General features: G+C 35.0%; 2 protein-coding genes and 1 long non-coding RNA gene across 4 annotated transcripts; 1 reads left to right on the top strand and 2 right to left on the bottom strand.

Moving 5' to 3' along the window:
• Nucleotides 1-9554: 9554 nt before the first annotated feature.
• Nucleotides 9555-11573, top strand: LOC109175692 (chlorophyll a-b binding protein 7, chloroplastic). 2 transcript variants are annotated; one of them, XM_019325020.1, is made up of 5 exons: nt 9555-9797; nt 10114-10272; nt 10361-10398; nt 10488-11002; nt 11361-11573. In XM_019325020.1, the coding sequence occupies exons 1-5, from the start codon at nt 9568-9570 to the stop codon at nt 11376-11378; spliced, it is 960 nt and encodes a 319-aa protein (XP_019180565.1). In that variant the 5' UTR covers nt 9555-9567; the 3' UTR covers nt 11379-11573. The 2 variants fall into 2 exon arrangements, with proteins under 2 accessions (XP_019180565.1, XP_019180564.1); XM_019325019.1 differs by lacking the exon at nt 11361-11573 and adding an exon at nt 11074-11088 and having other exon boundaries at nt 10488-11041.
• LOC109175696 lies at nt 10901-15055 on the bottom strand. The gene is made up of 2 exons (XR_002053307.1): nt 14534-15055; nt 10901-11044 (listed from the first exon to the last, which is right to left on the bottom strand). It is a non-coding gene; the product is annotated as an uncharacterized LOC109175696 (long non-coding RNA).
• Nucleotides 15056-17422: 2367 nt separating this feature from the next.
• LOC109175690 (histone-lysine N-methyltransferase ASHR2) lies at nt 17423-19022 on the bottom strand. The gene has a single exon (XM_019325016.1). It carries the CDS (start codon nt 18860-18862, stop codon nt 17630-17632), a length of 1233 nt encoding a protein of 410 aa, XP_019180561.1. The 5' UTR covers nt 18863-19022; the 3' UTR covers nt 17423-17629.
• Between the last annotated feature and the right edge of the window lie 377 nt (nt 19023-19399).

Here is a 19399-nt window from a genome sequence, read left to right on the forward strand (position 1 = left end):
GAGAATGTTATTTTGCATGCAATCAGCTATATATCATCTAACAACTAATTTATCAAACACTTTTCTACAATCAACTATGTTATCAATTAATCAAACTCACTAACTCAATCAGCTAACTGCTATTTACCAAAACACCCTTAATCTTAATATTATTATTTATAAATATTTTGATTATTTTCAATGTAAAAAAATGGAAAAAAAAAAAAAAAAAAAAAAAAAAAAAGGTGTATCCGCATGCACATAAATTTGTGCTCCCAACAGGTAGGTTGGTAGGGTAAAATAATATTAAATACACAGTATATTACTATTTTTTTTTTTGAAAGTTACTGGCTCTATTACATTGTAGTATCTGTTCATATACTTTCTCAACTTACTGAAACACAAAGAACCAATAACGCCTCCACTGAGGCTTGAACTCATAATCTTCCAAATGGAAATCCAACCCGGGTACCATTAGACCACATAGTCCTGGTCAGTATATTACTATTTAATTACCTAAACTTTTTAATTATGCTTTGCTTTTTCAGAGAATCTATTAAAAAAAAAAAAACTGAACATTTTTTTTTTTCTAAAAGTGCATTTTTTCTATTATTTATATAAAAATATAAAATTAGACGGATCAGAAGTTAGTAACGTAGGATGAGTTCAACATCTCTACATCAAATTGGCGGCACGCATTCATTATCTTATTCATAATTAATAAAATGGAAATAAAAATTAATTAGAATATAATCATAATTCATATATTAATCCTAGTAGGCGGCAATAAAAAATTGAATAAACACTATTTTAATTATATTACGTTTTCATTGTCTGACATTTTATTTCAATAGTATAAGAAAAAAGATACGTAAACATAATAAATTATTTTAAAATTGGTCAATTTATAGTATTCGATAATGAATTAAAATGACAAATTATAAATTATAAATAAATATTAAAGAATATAATTTCACGTAATATTATTGAGATATTTAATCGTTTTCTTTATTAAAATATGCCTCCATTATTTGACTAGCAACTAAAGTCTAAAGTACTAGTAATATGTTATTGTTGACAGCTCCTATTGATGAATTATATACTTTTAAGTTTTATCTGTGTATATATACATATTATATTTCTTCATATGGATAAAAAATATTATCATATGTGTATATTACAGATTTCAAAAGTCTAAGATAAACGACCTTACAATATCAATCTATTGCTTGTAACTACTAACTAGACACTTAATTAAGACCCACGGATGATTGCCAAAAATGTGTAGACCAAGAGGGTATAGATTACAAAAATCTAGGACAATCAACCCTATATTAGTTACATTATATTGATACCATTAGGGCTCTCGATATCTATTAGTTACATTGATTTATATTAATTTTGAGTCAAATAATTATTGTTAAACCTTCATTTGATCTAACGTTTGTTACTATACCCTTAAAATTCAAACTCATAATCTTATTTGACGAACCTCAAATCATATGTGTGTGTAGCGTACGTGCCATTATAATTGTTCTTGAAATTTTGTTAGCACCACCGTAGAATTAGTCACATTAGGACGAACGCCAGAAACACTTATGGGTGCACTGTTTGTCTCACACAAAGCCCTACACCGACACTCTATCATATTAAAGATAAATAAGTTGTGTTTTTACGATTACCAATTACATTATGTCTATAACACAATTAGAGCGGGTATCCCTAAACATAATTTCAAAATAAATGCAATGATATTAACAACTATTTTTATTAATTAATGAGCATAACATGATTATATTTTAGTGATTAGGGTTTTCTATATATGAAATGGATGGAGCACATAAACTAACGTGACAATGGAATCTGGCCGTCCGGAAAACCGACTTCTTAATCTTGTTTTGAAACGTGGATGGAGCTTGTTAATTGCGATTAACTTCTTGGTACAACAAGCAAGTAGTATATAGCTTAATTAGCACCACAATTATTATTTATGAATTATATAATTACAAAAATACAAAAGAGAAGAACAACAATACATCCTGATGTTAGGTCGGCATCTAACTCTAATTATAGATTACTTTTAATGATGTTTGTTAATGTTAATGTTCTTTTCTCCACTAATCCACTTGACTTTTTTTTTTTTTTTAAGTTTCAATTTATTAGGGGTGTTTGTTTTTCACTTTTTCTTTACTGTTTAATTAAACCTAATTAAAGAGTAAACATACACACATTACTTTAATTAGTTGTTTGTCTGCCTAATAATGTTTTCTTTTCATTATCCCATGTCTCTTTTTCCCTTAATCTTGACCACCTTGAAAAAGTTACACCCCGCCGCTTTCAGCTTGCAAGTTGCACCTACTTCTATTTTTTTTTATAATTTTTTTTTACTAATAATAGTACTAATAATAGCTATTACTCCGTATTATTATTATTATCAATGATCCATTAACTTAATGGTTAAGGGGAGATTTTACAATCGTTATAGTATTTGTTATAACGTTGTGTGTGTATTTTTTTAGTTAAATGCAATAAAAATGAAACTAACTACGTAAATTTTGAATACTCAATATTTACTATGTCGGTGCATATTAAAAGACGAATCTCACCGTGAGAATAATAAAATATCCACAAATCAAGCATATAGAACTAGAAGTGATCCAATTAGGACACATATTTGTCTCCCTGTGAACATGTTCAATGCAACAAATTCAGTTTTACTTTAGTAAACCGGCCATGTATCACCTTGACCAAGCGAAAATAATGATCAATATATAACTCAGTATTTATAACTTTCTATATATATATATATATATATATATATATATATATATATATATATATATATATATATATATATATATATATATATATATAATAGAAATGTAGAATGATCAGATGATAGACGCTCCCTAAGCTAAGTAAGAACTGCAGGCTAAATCTATTGTCGATGTGTGTTGATCAAATTAAATTAAAGAGCAGTAAAATAAGAAAAAATGCAGTGACATATTGATAAATTCTATGTATTTCAAATTTAAATTGCATCACACATAACAACTAATAGTGTAATCTCTATATGTAATTGTGCAATGCACTGATACGTATTAATGAATGCACTTGTAGTGTTGCACGATGCACTTGTAAAATTCTAATTTTAAGTGCACATTTACATATCATCGATTGTACTTATAATTTTTACGTGATGCACGTTCACAGAAATATGGTTTCCTTCAGAACCTACTCTATATATATAATACTGATTGATATTTATAAAGTTCATAAGATTGATATTGTAAATGTATTATTGTACTCATTGTATTAATCATTTTTTTTTTCTTTTGTGTGATCTATTCATAATAATAAATTATCATATCAATCTTACATCCTCTCTATGTTCATTATTTTTTTTTATGTGATTAAACCTAATTAAAAATTATTGAGGGGACACTTTCCTCTCTGATCTCTTATAATAATGTTATCTTATTATGTGGCTTCAAATGAGGGGCAAAGGCTAATGCTTCATATATAGACTAATATATATATATATATATATATATATATATATATATATATATATATATATATATATATATATAATGCATAAATTAAAATGATTTTCACGTTGATTTTAATGTTTTGGCACTAACTGCACCATTGAATTTTTAGTACATTATTAAAGCTTGTCTAATGAGATTCAATGTATGTGTGGATATATAATTTGATGATAGATTTTATCTTTTCAAGTGGTGAAATGGTTACAGGATCGAACCCCGGTGGTGGAATATTAATTCTTTGTGCTGCAATACTTAGATAAAGTATAGAACAGATACTACCTAAAACACATATTACTTTGCACGTATTATTGTAAAATACTTGAAAGCGGGATATATGACAAGATTACTCTCCTTCCACACGTCTTATATATATACTATTATTTCATTAAAAAAAAAGTTATTAAAATAAAATGAAATATTGACCTATTACAAACCAACATGACCATATATTACTATACAAGTTTTTATTTTCCTTACTAAACAAGGTATAGTATTTCAATCTTCTTAGGACATCAATCTATCACATCTACTACAATTCTAAATCATGTTCATCATAATCTCTATCCACAATAAACACAAAATTTCATCACTTTATCAATAAATAAAACAGAAAAAGACAACATATAAACCTATTCACCTAACTACCAATGACGATTTGACAAAAAAGTAAAGATTAATAAAGACCTTCTAACCTCAAAAAAATAAAAAATAATAATAATAAAAAAAAAAGAATTACGAAATATTAAACTTCCAAAAAAAAAAAAAAAACAATCAAACAAACAAATAATCACTATATATACTTAGACAGACACACATAACCTGATAATTCTATTGCTCCCTTAGCTTCAAAATAAAGAGATATATGGAAGTATTTTTTATGTTCCTTTGAAAGTAGACAAATTTTGTGACGGATCTCGAAGCATCATCATGCAATTTGCTGCGTATATATTCATCCATAAGCTATGTAGTTTCTTTAATTACTTCGATAATTACGTTAACTGTTTTAAGGTAGCTAAATTAGGTTGTCGTTTATTTATAGGGAAAAATAAGACTGAATAAGCCCCTCGCTATCGTATAATCATAATTAGCATTGATTACGTAGTACAATGCAAGTGGATTAATTAGGGTCGTACGTAGTACCATAATAATCATGTGGACACCATATGTTTCTCGATCTTCACGAGTCTTAATTGTAATGTGTTTGAATGGTTCTCTAAAATGGGGTGCTGGAAAAAGAAAAAGAAAATGATGAGAACATAGGAAAATATAGTACAAAATCTCCATTCACACCTCAGTCAAGTTGTTGAAGAATTGAAGAAATTTTGTGACAAAAAAAAAAAAAACAAAAAAAAAAACAAAAAAAAAAAACTAAAGTTATAATATGGGTTTTTTTTTTTTTTTTTTGCTCTGTTTGGTAGAATTTATTTTATAATTTATAATTTATTTGAAGTTACAAATAAACTATAAACACTATTAATAGAGCCAGTAGCATTCAAAAAACTATAAACTCTATTTGTTAAAATATGAAGAGTTTGAAATAATAGTTTATTATGAAATGGTAAAAATGCTATCTCAAATACCATTTCAAAATAAGCCCTATTGGTTTTTTTTTTTTTTTTTTAATTTACAAAAATGCATCATATACTCTTCATTAATAAATAAATTAAAATATAATATCTCAATTTATTTTATGTCTTTTTATATTTATTAACTTATTCAACAACTGATTGTACCAAACAATTTAATTCCATTCAATTAACTTATTAGCTACTAACTTTTCAGCTATATATGTCAAACAGAACATATGTCATACAATTTTTCTATACATATAACAACTATTTTATGTTTCTAACTAATATGAATTTGTGTTTACACTCAATAATTGTTATATCAATATATCATATATAACACAGCTCATTATGTGATGAGAACATAGGAAAAGATAGTAAACTAAATCCCCATTCAATTCACACCTCAATCAAGTTGATTGAAGAATTTTTTTGACATAAAATGTTATAATATCATATGGTTTTGAGAACATAGGAAAAGATAGTAAACTAAATCCCCATTCAATTCACACCTCAATCAAGTTGATTGAAGAATTTTTTTGACATAAAATGTTATAATATCATATGGTTTTGTCATACAGTTATTCAACATGTATACGGATGTACTATTTTATGTCTCTAAATAATATGAATGTGTGTGTTAAGGGTATTGAAAATCTTAAAAGCCGTAGATTTCTTATTTTAAAGGAATTCCTGCTAAGATGACGGATCATGTCGTAGAAGGTTATGAGATACAAATAACTTGTATATTTCTTTCTTCTAAAAGGTTGAACCCCAACCCTACAATAGCTTGTATATTTCATTAATAGGGAACATGTATATATATACATAATTATATCACAGAAGTAGGAAACAACGTAACTAGGCATAGAGTAATTATAGGAACAATTATACAAAGCTAGGAAACAATACTAGACTAAGTTCAAGAATATTATATTATTCTCTAATAGTATGTGCATTCAATATTTGTGTGTCTACCAACCCCGGAAGTCGGTATCCCGATCACTTAAATTGGGCAACTCTTAGATCGAAGAGATCGATCGACTCATCAATTCCTTGTACGATTCGTATGTTGGCTCTGTATATACCCATCAATGCAGTACCATCATGTAACAGTACATGATTGTACTTAGTATTATTGGTGATGGTTTCTAATTGTATTAATCAGTACAATTACTCTGTATATTAGTAATGTCAAGTACAAAAAAAAAAAAAAAAAAACAAAAACAAAAACAAAAAATCAAAACAAAACAAAACAAAAAACAAAAAACAAAAAACAAAAAAAAAATACCAGTGCTTATAGATCATCCCTGTAAAGTTTCTCAATCTTATTATCTATTATTATACCAAATACTAATTAAATAACAAAAATTACTTTTCAACGTATATAACTTGCAAGACACTCAAATAAAATTGTGAAAGAAATTAAGAGATGGTCATAATTCATGTAACACAGCCACTTGGACCCTTATGTAGCCACAATTATATTCATTATTATTATTAACATTATCATTCATACATTCACAACACAACACAATTGTACTTCTTCTCCCATTTAAACCCCAAAGGGTCGCCACACTCTGGCCCAACAGATCTGAACATTTGAGTGGATGTAAATCACGGTGACTCAATGACTCAGTGGACATGACCAAATATTAGTGCGCATATAAGAGATCTGCTCACTTTGAGCATAATTCTCAGACTGTCGTCGCCGAGATTAGAACATTGATCCTTTCTCCCAAATACAACCTAGTGAACCATTGAACTAAATCCGTGCAGGCAATACAACTGGACTTCTGGGCAGGCAGCTGGCCATCCCAGGCAATATATTTTCCACTGATCGATCTGATACATGTACGTATATATGCAATGGAAAGGAATGGGGAAAAATGAAAGGAAATTAATAATTGAAAGTGGTGGCAAGATAAACACAAGTAGCAGATAAACAACATTATTATTATTATGTTGATCAAAGTTGGGTCCATTGTTTTGATGGATCGCTGGACCTAATAATCATTGGCTGCATTCATCATATCAGTCTTTGCAATATTTCTTGGATTCTCATTAGTCTTCAACCTCTTTCATCATTGCACCACATCGCTGCTCTTCTTTTCTAATCAAACTCTATCTGCGCCTTTAATTTGCTGTCTCGCTTCCGAGCCCCGCAACTATCAGGTGGCCTGGCAACCTCGGAGGATCCCACAAACATATATATATATATGATTAATGATCATATGAGAATAATGTCTTAAGTGATAATATAATGTGAGAACTGCATGAATACACACAATCTACAACACGAATGTCGCACACACAATTACTTCTGCAGGGTCTTCACCGTCATTCAAGCATGCCTGAGAGTAGATTGGGTGTATTCATGTAGTAGATTGTGTGCACACATGCAGTAGTTCAGTTCAGGTTTTCACCCGAGCCATATACATTAAGATTTAGTGCAGGAAGAGTACGTTACATTGTGTCATTTAAGGTGTGAGGGTCTGAGGGCGAGAAAATTTTGCCTTTTGTGAGTAAGATGTTTAATAATGACATTTAGTATTAGGTGCTTGTCATTCACAAGATCTTTTTGGTTTCTCTATGCCAAAGGGAAGACAAATGGCTTGCTTAGCTTGGCTCTCATTTTAAGGCAAGAGTTTGATTGTTGGGTTTTATTCTAGGAAAATGCTATATGTATTTTCAACTTATAGTCCCATATACTAACTTTGATATAGGCACTTATATTGGGATCCACATGAAAAAATAATTTATCAGAATCTGTCACATCAGAGAGTAAGATTAGGGAGTATATGTAGTAGAACTCTTTATTCTATTAGTACACCTTTGGTTATTTGGTCTAACAATATGTTTAGATTGGGCTAAATGAATTATTAGACTAATTGTAAGTATTCTATCATACAACCAACGACTTCGACAGAATTTAGATAATGGTGGATAAATTCAACAATTTGATGAACACAACAATGATTTAATTTGCAATAATACATGTATGTAGAATGGAGAGAGATAAGAGGGAGGAATGTTGTTTAGTGGAAGATTCAAAAGCTTTGGAATGTAGCTAGCTAGCTAGCAATTCATCAAAGAGATGACCAAATGATTAATTGAGCTAATATCTATATGAGATTATTGTGATGATAAGATCAAAACTATGACTATATCGTTTAAGTCCAAGGGGAGTGGGGCAGATTTGGTCATTTTGATTTATTATTTTTTTTTGGTGATTTATCTTCACAGTCAATAAGTTACAATTCACATGATGCGAGAGCTCTTTGCAAATTGAATATGGCATCTATTTTATACCATAAAATTTAATGTGATTATTAAATACTAAAAAAGAAATCGAATTACATATGGTAACCATTTTTTTTTTCTTTTTCTTTTTCCTAAGCCTTGTGTTAATTTTGGTGCAAAATTGTCGAGAGTGGCAATCGTTATACCGTGCACCAGGGCGCACATAGCAATGTGCGCCCCGCACCTCCCAAAATGACGTCGTTTTGGTAAGTTCTGTATTTTCAGATATAAAATTTTGTGCATTCTATTGTGTAATTCTGTACATTCGAAACATGAGAATTTTCAGTTATAAAATTATGTGTTTTTAGGTATAAAATTCTGTGTTTTCAGGTATAAAATTCTATGTTTTCAGGTATAAAATTGTGTACATTCGAAATATGAATTTTTTTTTTAAGGAATTAGCAGTAGACACGCAAAAAGGTACAAAATTATGTCGTTTTGGGTCAGGACGCACATTGCATTGTGCACCCTGATGCACGGTAATTTGCCCGAGAGTGGCCGAATTCAATTGGGCCTTGCAAGGTGACTCTTGTTAAGGGCCATAGATGGGCTCTTCTTTACAGATCATGAGGGTCAAATATGAGAAACAATATTTTTTAGCCCATGCCTTTTCTGCAGTTAAATATAATCTGCCAGAAAATAAGAATTATTACGATTTTTTTTAATGCACATAATATCCTCCCAACTCGAGTTTCAACCAAATGCTAAGTAGGGGGAGATTCTAAGTTGGCAAATTATATTGTGTACCATTCATAAACGTTTATTTTTAATAGAGTTAATAAACGATTTGGTCCCTCAATTATTAGCGAACTGTCAATGTAATCCCTCAATTGCTTATTCATCCCCGAAAATAATTATTTTTAGTCGATTTAGTCCCTCAGGCCATCTTCCATTGACAACCGGAGATTTGCTGCATTTAAGTTTACATTTACTACATTTATGTTTACATTTACGTTTACATCCATACAATTTAAGGACTAAATCTGTCTCTTTCTTTGTAATTCAATTTAAAGATTTACTGCAAATCCAGATTTTGAAATAAATAATATACAAAGATGCTGAGTGGCTAGTGCAGAAAGAGACAATTGAAGCATATCAGGCATATATAGCAAGTCTTGAATATGAGCCACAAGATTGAGATTACTTGGGTACATAATAGATTGTGCATGCCACATGGCAATTCAAAAACCCAATCACATATTCACCTCCCTATCCATCAGGATAAGCCCCTTCTCTTCAATATCATCTTCTCAGTGTTTAAGCTTAAGCCTTTCTCACTTCTTTCCCCACACAGCAATCACACCCACCCTGCATTGTACAGCTCGAAATCTGTCGACATGGTGTCTGCCTGTGCTGCTTCGTCCACCATTGCGGCCGCTGCATTCTCGTCCCCGAGGCAAGGCCGATCGTCTATATATAGCATGAAAGCAATAATCTTTGTGATTTGTTTGTGTGAATGATCGTAGTTTTGTAGTGTTTTTTACACTACTGGAAATTATGAAATTTCCGACCACCTGAAAGTGATCTTAAATCAAGTCGAAAGTCTTGTTCCGATCACTTTTGGTATCCGGAAAAACCTTTGTTGCTATTTCCGACCAGTTTTTACTTTCAACTTGATTTAAGATCACTTTCAGGTGGTCAGAAATTCCATAATTTCCAGTAGTGTTACTACTGTACTGATGAAAGTTGGTTTGATTTTTTTACCTGTGCAGTTCGCAGACAAAGGCGTCTTTCCTCTCGGGGAGAAAACTGAGGGTGAGCAAGTACTCGGCCCCTGCCACGTCGCGATCTTTTACGGTTTGTGCTACGGCTGAGCCCAACCGACCCCTCTGGTTCCCGGGCAGCACCCCTCCTCCATGGCTCGATGGCAGGTTAGTGATGAGCAAATTTATATGAAACGTGATATATTATATATATTTGTTTCGATCTAAACTTGAGCTCGATCCACTATGCCTGCAGCCTCCCTGGAGACTTTGGTTTTGATCCCCTTGGTCTTGGTAAGTCAAATTTCGGTTTGTTTCTGAAATTAATCTGGGCTGGGCTGGGCTCCGAATAAAATGATGATCCTCGATCATTGAATTGACAGCATCTGATCCCGAGAGCTTGAAATGGAACCAGCAGGCGGAGATTGTGCACTGCAGATGGGCGATGTTGGGGGCTGCGGGTATTTTCATCCCGGAGTTCCTCACGAAGATCGGGATTCTGAACACGCCTTCGTGGTACACTGCGGGCGAACAAGAGTACTTCACCGATACAACCACGCTCTTTGTCATCGAGTTGATACTCATCGGCTGGGCTGAGGGAAGGCGGTGGGCAGACATCATCAAGCCTGGATGCGTGAACACGGACCCCATCTTCCCCAACAACAAGCTCACCGGGACTGACGTAGGCTATCCAGGTGGCTTATGGTTCGACCCACTCGGTTGGGGATCTGGTTCTCCCGAAAAGATCAAGGAGTTGAGAACCAAGGAGATCAAGAACGGAAGATTAGCCATGCTGGCAGTTATGGGCGCATGGTTCCAACACATCTACACCGGAACAGGACCAATCGACAACCTCTTTGCTCACCTGGCTGATCCCGGTCACGCCACTGTTTTTGCTGTAAGCCCACCACTCTCAAACTCGATCCACCTGCAATTATACCTGACATTTTCTTCTCGTGTTAGCTAGCGTAAATAAGTCAATAACTTACGAATTCAGTGTTGCAAAAATCGGGCCTAGGCGCCGATTAATCGCTCTAGGCGCCCGCCTAGGCGGTCCCTAGGCGCCTAGCGATTTTTTCAACCTTGCTTACGATACATAATAACATAAATCATAAATCACTCGTGCACTCAAAATGAAAACTACTTAATTACAGTCATAGAAGCAGATATTCGTGAGCATAGCAATGTATGTGTATCTAATGTTACCATTCTGATAAAATTGACACCACTAATATATTGTTCTAATTATCTTTCAGGCTTTCACTCCCAAGTGAGAAGAAAAGTATCGAGCTGCTGAAGAACGTCTTAGAGCAAGAATTTGACAATTATTTGTCCGATCATATGTTGTATGAATACAATCATGTTCCTTCAGTCTTTGTCTGATGTAGAAAAGATTATGCAGTGTGTACAAATACTTTAAGCTCTCGCAACTTCGGAACCTAATAATCCAGGCCCTAATTTAAATTTCCCATAGATATATTAATTGGAAATTGGAATAATAGCAAAGGATCTCGATCTAACTAATTTCAACTATTTCAAGATCAATTAATATACTGAATAATATCTGCCCTATGAAAAGAAGCAAAAGAAGTTAACAGATTTGAAATGATAAAAGCCAGATTAGGTTAGACGATATAAACACCTGTGAGCTTCTAAATTCCTAGCAATTTTACGTGCTTTTCCACCATCAGCAACATATGGAATTACAACGCTAGGTTTCATTTTTCATGTCAAACCATTGCACTCGAATCACATTGGCCCTGTTTGGTAAAAAATTGGCCTATAGGCCAAGTTTGGCCTATTTGACCATTATTAATTGTTTGATTTAGTTGAAATATCAATATAAATGTTTGGTTAATTAGCTTTTTGCAACTCCAAAAGGCTAAAATTCAAAAAGCTACTCCAAGCAACTTTTTCAATTAGCTTTTTGAGGAAAGAAATTATACCAAACAGTTATCAACTAACAGCTAATTTACCAAACACTTTTCTACAATCAGCTAATGTTATCAACTATTTATACCCTCTAATTAACACAATCAGCTATCAGCGGTTAGCCTAAATACAGCTAACAGCTATCCACATTATAAACTAACTACAGCTAGAAATTAGAAAAGTTAACAGAGAGCACCATCAACCAACCACTACGACTAGGACCACTAAAAATAAAAATACAGCAAAGCATGTCGTTCCAAAGCTAGATATGATTCGTGGAAAACCTAATGGATCTTAGCCTTTCATATCTCTAATAGCCACTTGCCAACGAATCATGTTATGTCAAGACATCCTTTGGTTGTACAGGCCTATAGCCTATCCTCCACGAATTACTAGCCAAGAATTGGAAAATTGGTTGAGTAAGAACTTGCAAAGAAATAGCGTCTAATTAGGTTATGGACTTATGGTTCTTCCAAATGTTTGTGCTCGAAAAGGCTTCATCAAATAATTGGGTTACAGAGATGTTCTCTTTAGGACATGAGATTTTTTTCATGATAGATAAATTAAAAATAAGTTACTTTGGAAATGAAGTTAAATGCTTTATCTGAGTATGATTGGACTTGATAAATGGTTGTCCTTTGGGTTTGTTTAGGTGTCAGAGTGTTAAGAACTTAAGTTATCATTCTAGATCCTATGTTGAGAAGGTTAAGATTTATAATAGCAGCAAAGTGCTCACTGCTCAAATGTCTGCCATTAGATCATGAAAATTCAAGCTTTTGATACAATCATCTTGAAAATTAAAGGTAGCATGATGCACAACTCTCGTGCATACATTTGGGCTATAATGTAATTTTAAAAGGTTGGTCTTTTTGAAAAATGATGGAAATAAATAAACCATCCTGACCTGTTTGAAGTTCCTTTATTTAATCAAATCTTAAGGTCATAGAAAAGTCTATACTATCTAGAACATTTACAGTAAGTTCTGTGATTCTTGGCTTGCTTAACAATCCAAATCCAAGTTAGGTAATGGGGGTGTTTGGTAAATGGCTATTGGCTAATTGGGTTAATGAGTTTGACTATAGAAAAGTGTTTGGTAAATTAGTTGTTAGTTGTTAGCTGATTGCTACAAAATGACTTTCTCAAAAAGCTGATCGGAAAAGCTACTTTGAGTAGCGTTTTGAATTTTAGCATTTTGAAGCAATAAGTTGTTAAAAAAACTAATTAATCAAACACTCATATTGATTGTTTAACCAAGTCAAACAGCTAATAGCGGTCAAACAAGCCAAAATTGGCTGATAGGCTAACTATTTTACCAAAATAGGGCCAATATATGCTGCACTAGTTCATCTGTACGTGTTTCTTTGTTTGAGATTTAGCTTCATCATTTGTATTCCCTCCGTAGCATGTTTGGAAGACAGGATAACCCTAAAGATTGACCGAAACCTCATTCATAGCTTTTTAAAATTAGACCAATTTGAAGAAATGCATTTAATATCGTGCATACATTTTACACCTTTTTCTATTGCTTAGCTAAGGTTCTGATGTATTACGCAGCTTACAGTCTTAATGAGTTAAAAAATGGTAATTCATTACCAAAGGCATTTCTTCAAACTAATCTAATTCGATGAGCCATCTGCTAAATGAAGACAGACAATATTACAAATTCATTATTGATGCTTTTTCACATGCAAAGCTAATCTCTTTCAGCAATTTTATGTCGTGTTATTTATGAAAATGAATTTAAAACTTAATTCATCTGTCACACAAAACGTAATGATGAGAAGTGAATATCAAATAAGCAGCACAAGCAGCAAACGTTAAGATGATTCATTGGACATAAGCAACTTAAGATTTGAAAAAAACTTATAAGCCATTGCCCACAAGCCATTCTCAAAGGCATTTCTTCCACGATTCAGTCTCGTCTAACTCTACAAGCCACCCTAACTCCCTAAGCAGTAAAGCACTCACATCATTTAGTCAAGCTACTTATTTAAACAATCACTCAAATAGTCAAATCAACTATGAACTGTAATGGGGAATCCCAACCAGACTGTTGACTTTATAACCACAAGATTACAAGTCTGATTCTCAGCGGAAGTGACCTATTGGCTTTCTTGGTTTGGACCGGCTAGACAGGCTAAGCTGCTATATCTCCTTGTGGTCTTTGACGACTAGGCTAGAGTGGTCACAAGACGAGATTTACCCAGTGCACACTCTCTCGTGAAAGAAAGAAACTATAAACTGTTGTCCACTAATCAGGCAATCAGAAGAACAATCAAAAAGCTATGAACTTTGAAGGTAAAGCCATCTCATCAACTCATCCTATGAAATCATATGTAATTACAACGTAATATTAGCGATTTTCCAATTCCCAAGTATAGCTAACTATAGAGTATCACCAACTCTACATTACATAAAATGGTTCCACAATTTCAATTTAAAAAAAAAAAAAAATAGTATATAAATTAGGAGAGTAAGTACTAAGAATATGCCTAACCGGGCATTTTCTAAGGCGATCTGTTGGGCGGACGAACGGAGATCTGAACCGGAATTGGGCGACTGGTACCGGAACCTCCGCAGCTACTGCAGCCCATGCGACCCGACCCGGCACAGGTCCGGCACCCAACATCCCCGTCGGACCACCGGGAGCAAAGACACGAAACCCGGCCGGTTCCGTTGCAGGTTGGGCACCGGGGGAACGGGCCAGACCCGAGCATCGGCTTCTGGTCCATGACCGACTTCACCAGAACCGCGCCGGCCAAGACACTCAGACCCGTGGCTAGCTGAGATATTACGATTGGAACCATTGTGTGAGACAGAGGTCTGAAAGAAAGAATTGGATTGTGTGAAGATGGAGAAGAGAGCGAGAGAGAGGTGTGTTTAAGATGGCAATATTTTGGGGGATTTTGTAAATTGTAATGGTGGAAATGAGAAGGAAGGGGCGGAATGAAGTGGTGGCGATATTGTACACGTAAATGAAGTGTGTGCATGTGGTGAATCCGATTCAACAAGGTGGAGGCTTTGGAATTTAGTTAAAGATGTTTTTCGTGCCTTCATATTTTGTTTGGTTTTGGGTAGGTATTATGATTGTTTTTTTTAGACACCAAATATATATTTATATATAATCGCATTCAGGTACGAACTGTCGTCAGGAGAGAACTAAGAATCATCCAATATCATCTATGTGTGATGTGTCCAAATCAACGAATTAGATGGAATTTTAAAAAAATGACGCAATAGCATTTTCGTAAATAACTCAAACTTTGGTGCATGTAAATGTGTTTTAAGTGCAACTAGTTTGTGTACCTTTGCAAGTAAAAAGTACATGTAAACTCACTTACAAATGCACCTACTTTCACTTACAAGTGCATATAATTTTACTCTGTTAACATTCATGCACCTAGGTGCACCTACTTATAACTATAGGTGCACCAAGTGATAACGTTAGGTGCACTTAGTTTTGAAAAATAAGTTTTTGTTGGAAAAAATAGTTTAAAATGGCATATTAAAGGGCTATTTTGTGGTACAATTATCAATGGAGTCCACTTCCAATTTGTCAGGTCAAAGTGGATTCGGATTCATTGTAGTGAGACAAAGAGATTGATATATTGTACCCTCAAAACGGATAAATTGTTGACGCGGTTACAGAGACCATGATATATAAATTTTGTATTTTGACTCGGGTCCATCTTGCAAGGTGAACTCGGGTCCATGACATAATTGTTGGCGCGGTTACAGAGACCATGATATATAAATTTTGTATTTTGACTCGGGTCCATCTTGCAAGGTGAACTCGGGTCCATGACATAATTGTTGGCGCGGTTACATAGACCATGATCTACAGTAAAATTTGTCCCATGGAATAGGTAAGTTAATAGTGTTTGTCCTCTACAATAAGAAGTGTTTCCGTTCGGAATACAGGTCCGAGCCTCGAGGTCGGGACCAAGCTAATATTCTGTTGATGCCAGATGATGTAAGTCAAGTAATAGTGATCCACCGAGGACTGGAGTTTCGTAACATGTTGATGAAGACCCCCGAACTTAGGGTTCGGTCGGTAGAAGGGATGACTTTTTCTCCCTGGAAGAAGAATAGCCCTGCTCTCTAGCCGACTGATCCCGTTGATTCTCCAAGTCTTTGATTACTCGCCATACTGTTACAGGAAGCGACATAGCGGTCTGCTAGTTAGTGCTCGTTCTCGCCCATTTCCTCAGCGCAAACCCTTCCCCTCAAAAAGGTCCAGGGGATCGACAGCTTGCGCAGGAAGAGAGTGTCATAAAAGGGGTGACACCCTCGAAGCTTCCCAGTTGAATGGCGAACTCATATTATTAGATGCATAGAAAGAATTAAATAAATGAAAAGTTAATAAATTTTCATTTTTAGTATGTTAAATGTTTATTTTTAATAAGTTACTTTTTAGATAATATATGAAAAGTAGATATTTAAAAAATAAACTTATCTAGGGTATATATATATATATATATGAGCACCTAACAATCCAATAAATGTGTGGAATGTGTTGAAAAGTCAGGATATTCATCTTATTAGTGTTGTAGGATGTGTTGGCTCATTTGTTGACTTTTGATTTCCACCTCTTGAAACCAATTTGCCCAAGTTGGCATGGAGTAAACGAGGAGGAAATAGCAGTTGGAAAATGATGCATGCAGTCCACATTCTTGGAAAAAGGTTGCATTGAAATAGTTTCATTTCAAAATATAAATATCCCTATAATATGTAAAATTAAAAAAAAACAATAAATAAATAAATAAATAATTTACGAACTTATTTTGTACACATAATGTTGTTTTTCCATCTTATATAAGTTAATTAATAGGTCATCAAAAATATATAGTTATGAAAAGAGATAATTTCACCTTTACTAAGTTAGAAAGTTAGCATCAAGACTTTGTGGTCTAATGGCACCAAAGGTTGAATTCCCACATGGAGGTCGTGGGTTCAAGCCTACTAATGGAGGTAGTATATTGACCTTTGTGCTTCATTAGGGTGAGAAATTAAGTAGTAATTTATGAACAGATACTAATTGAGCTAAGCCCGTGGGATTTTGGGTTCTTTCTTGTTTCAAACCACACATAAACCCTTCAAAGATCATTCTCATATTGTTTAGTAGGAGCCATTCCAATCAGTCAGGCACATCTATTCAAGAACATACACTTTTTTTTTTAATGACGAGAAAAACCTACGACCACAAGAAGGTAAATCGGCTTAAGTTGTCCATAGCTAACCAATACAAACCAAGAAGACCAATAGGCCAACACCCTTGACCAACTGGGTTGGAGTTGGTGCAAAAACTTACACTTTGAAGTCAGCATAGGAGGTCAGTCAGGTCACGTAGTTCCCAGAACACTTACTATCATCATCATTTTGAGGATAATGCACAAAAGCAAACTAAATTGCTGAAAGTGAACTCAGAACAATACACAAATGCATCTTATCAGATTTTTTTTTGGCTTTGGCTCACACAATAACAACAGCAAAAGTTCAAAACTTTAATCAGCTGCACATGACACTGAAGTCAAAATTCATGTTGCCATCAAGAGATGAAGGCAAACAAAGGAGAATGAATTACTAGCAGGTCTCATTGGTTCCCAGAGCCATCATCCATTGGCTCTTCAATGCTGTTCACATTGCCACAAACATTGCACTCCATTAATGTAGATGGAGATGCATTAGAAGGGGGCAGGGGAGCCAATGTGCCCCAGCAATTATCTCTACTACACATGAATCTAAGGAAAAAATAGGCATGAGGAAACTCCCCGGTATCGGCCTCCATTTCTTGGTCTCCATCCTCCTCCATAGCTTCCTCCTCCTCGCCTCCACTCATTGCACTATCACTCCCTGACATCTCTCCTTCCTGCTCTCCTTCATCATCATCCCAATTAGCCTCCACCTTGCACCGGTCACAATCACAGGCAAAGCCATAGTCCTCCTTCAACCTGTGCTGCCTCTCGGAATACTTAAGGTTAACCGGGAAGTAACTCAAGCAGATTTCCCGGCCCTCTGGAACATCATGGAGGACCCTGACTATGAAGTCAGTGTTGGTGCGGGAGTTGGCATCGGCATCAACATAATCAAACCTGCAGGCATTAGGAAGGCAATCGTGGTTGAAAAAGGAGGCTCTAGGGTAGATACCGTACGCCCTCACAGACCTATCCTTGTCAGGATGGAAAGGCTCCATTAAGCCAAATCCGTTGAGCTTGTCTTTAGCTAGCAGAGAGGCGGTTAGCTCAACAGACAATCCAAACTCCGGAGCTGTCGGCGGGCAGAGAGAAGAAACGAGAGAATGCAGGAAAGCCGCATCGTCCCTGGAAACGGCCGACGGATCTCCTTGAAGAGACAAGAGAATGCGAAAATCAGGAGGAGATAGGGCGGCGAGGTTGTAGGCGGCGACGAGAAAACGAGCCATGACTTGGCGGTCTAGGGTTTCGGCAACGAGGGGAGAATAAGAGGCGTCCCGGAGGCGACGCAGGGCCTGGCAGACCCAAGGGGAGTGGGAAGAAGATAAGGCGACAGATCGGCAGCCGGAGCTGCAGAAGGCGTCGGAGCAAGCCGGGCAAGACGACGGCGGAGGCTGAGAGATGATCAATCTGAAGCAATTGGAGCAGTAAACGTTGTTGTACTGAAGATGAGGCGGCTCTGAGGTAGGGAAGAAATGGAAGGCAGAGTAGAGAAGAAGAGGGGAGTCTCGGAGGACGATCTCCCCGGCTCTTAACGCCGCCGAGGCGACAAGTGACCTGCCCTTCCCTTCTATCTCTGCAACCCTCAACATTGGCGTCGGAGCCGATGACGGTGATACACTCTTACTACACATATTCTGCGGTGAACTAGCGCCTCTCGCCGTCGTTAGATTATCCAGTCGCGTTTAGGGTTTTGCAGTTTTGCTTTGGGGTTTTGTGTTTAGCAATTGATGCTTTACTACGAGTTTTGACTCGCCTGGTCAAGTTAGAAATGGTTCCACGCAACCAAAAATGAAAAATATGGAAACAATTCCAGCCAAATTAGTAATTACAAGGTGCTAATTGACTCTTCCTAAATCAGTTTAGTTGGCGTGAGTAATTGTGCACTTTCATTCTTTAAGAGAGGTCGAGAGTTCGAACCTCTTCTCATTAGAAAAACTCATCATCTGACAAGCACTTTGCTCCTTAATTGGGCCGACCACGGACATCTCGTGGTCTGACAGTGCATTATTGTCTCAATAATTTCTGTACCAAAACATTCATGTATGCTATTTAAATACTAATGAATACCATTAACACTACACAATGTAATCAAGCATCCAATTTTGAGGTTTACACTACAAAATGCACAATTAGCAGTTAGCACAACTGAACTACATAATATGTATAAA

This window comes from Ipomoea nil, unplaced genomic scaffold (genome assembly GCF_001879475.1).
Source record: "Ipomoea nil cultivar Tokyo-kokei standard unplaced genomic scaffold, Asagao_1.1 scaffold0688, whole genome shotgun sequence".
Lineage (NCBI taxonomy): Eukaryota > Viridiplantae > Streptophyta > Magnoliopsida > Solanales > Convolvulaceae > Ipomoea > Ipomoea nil.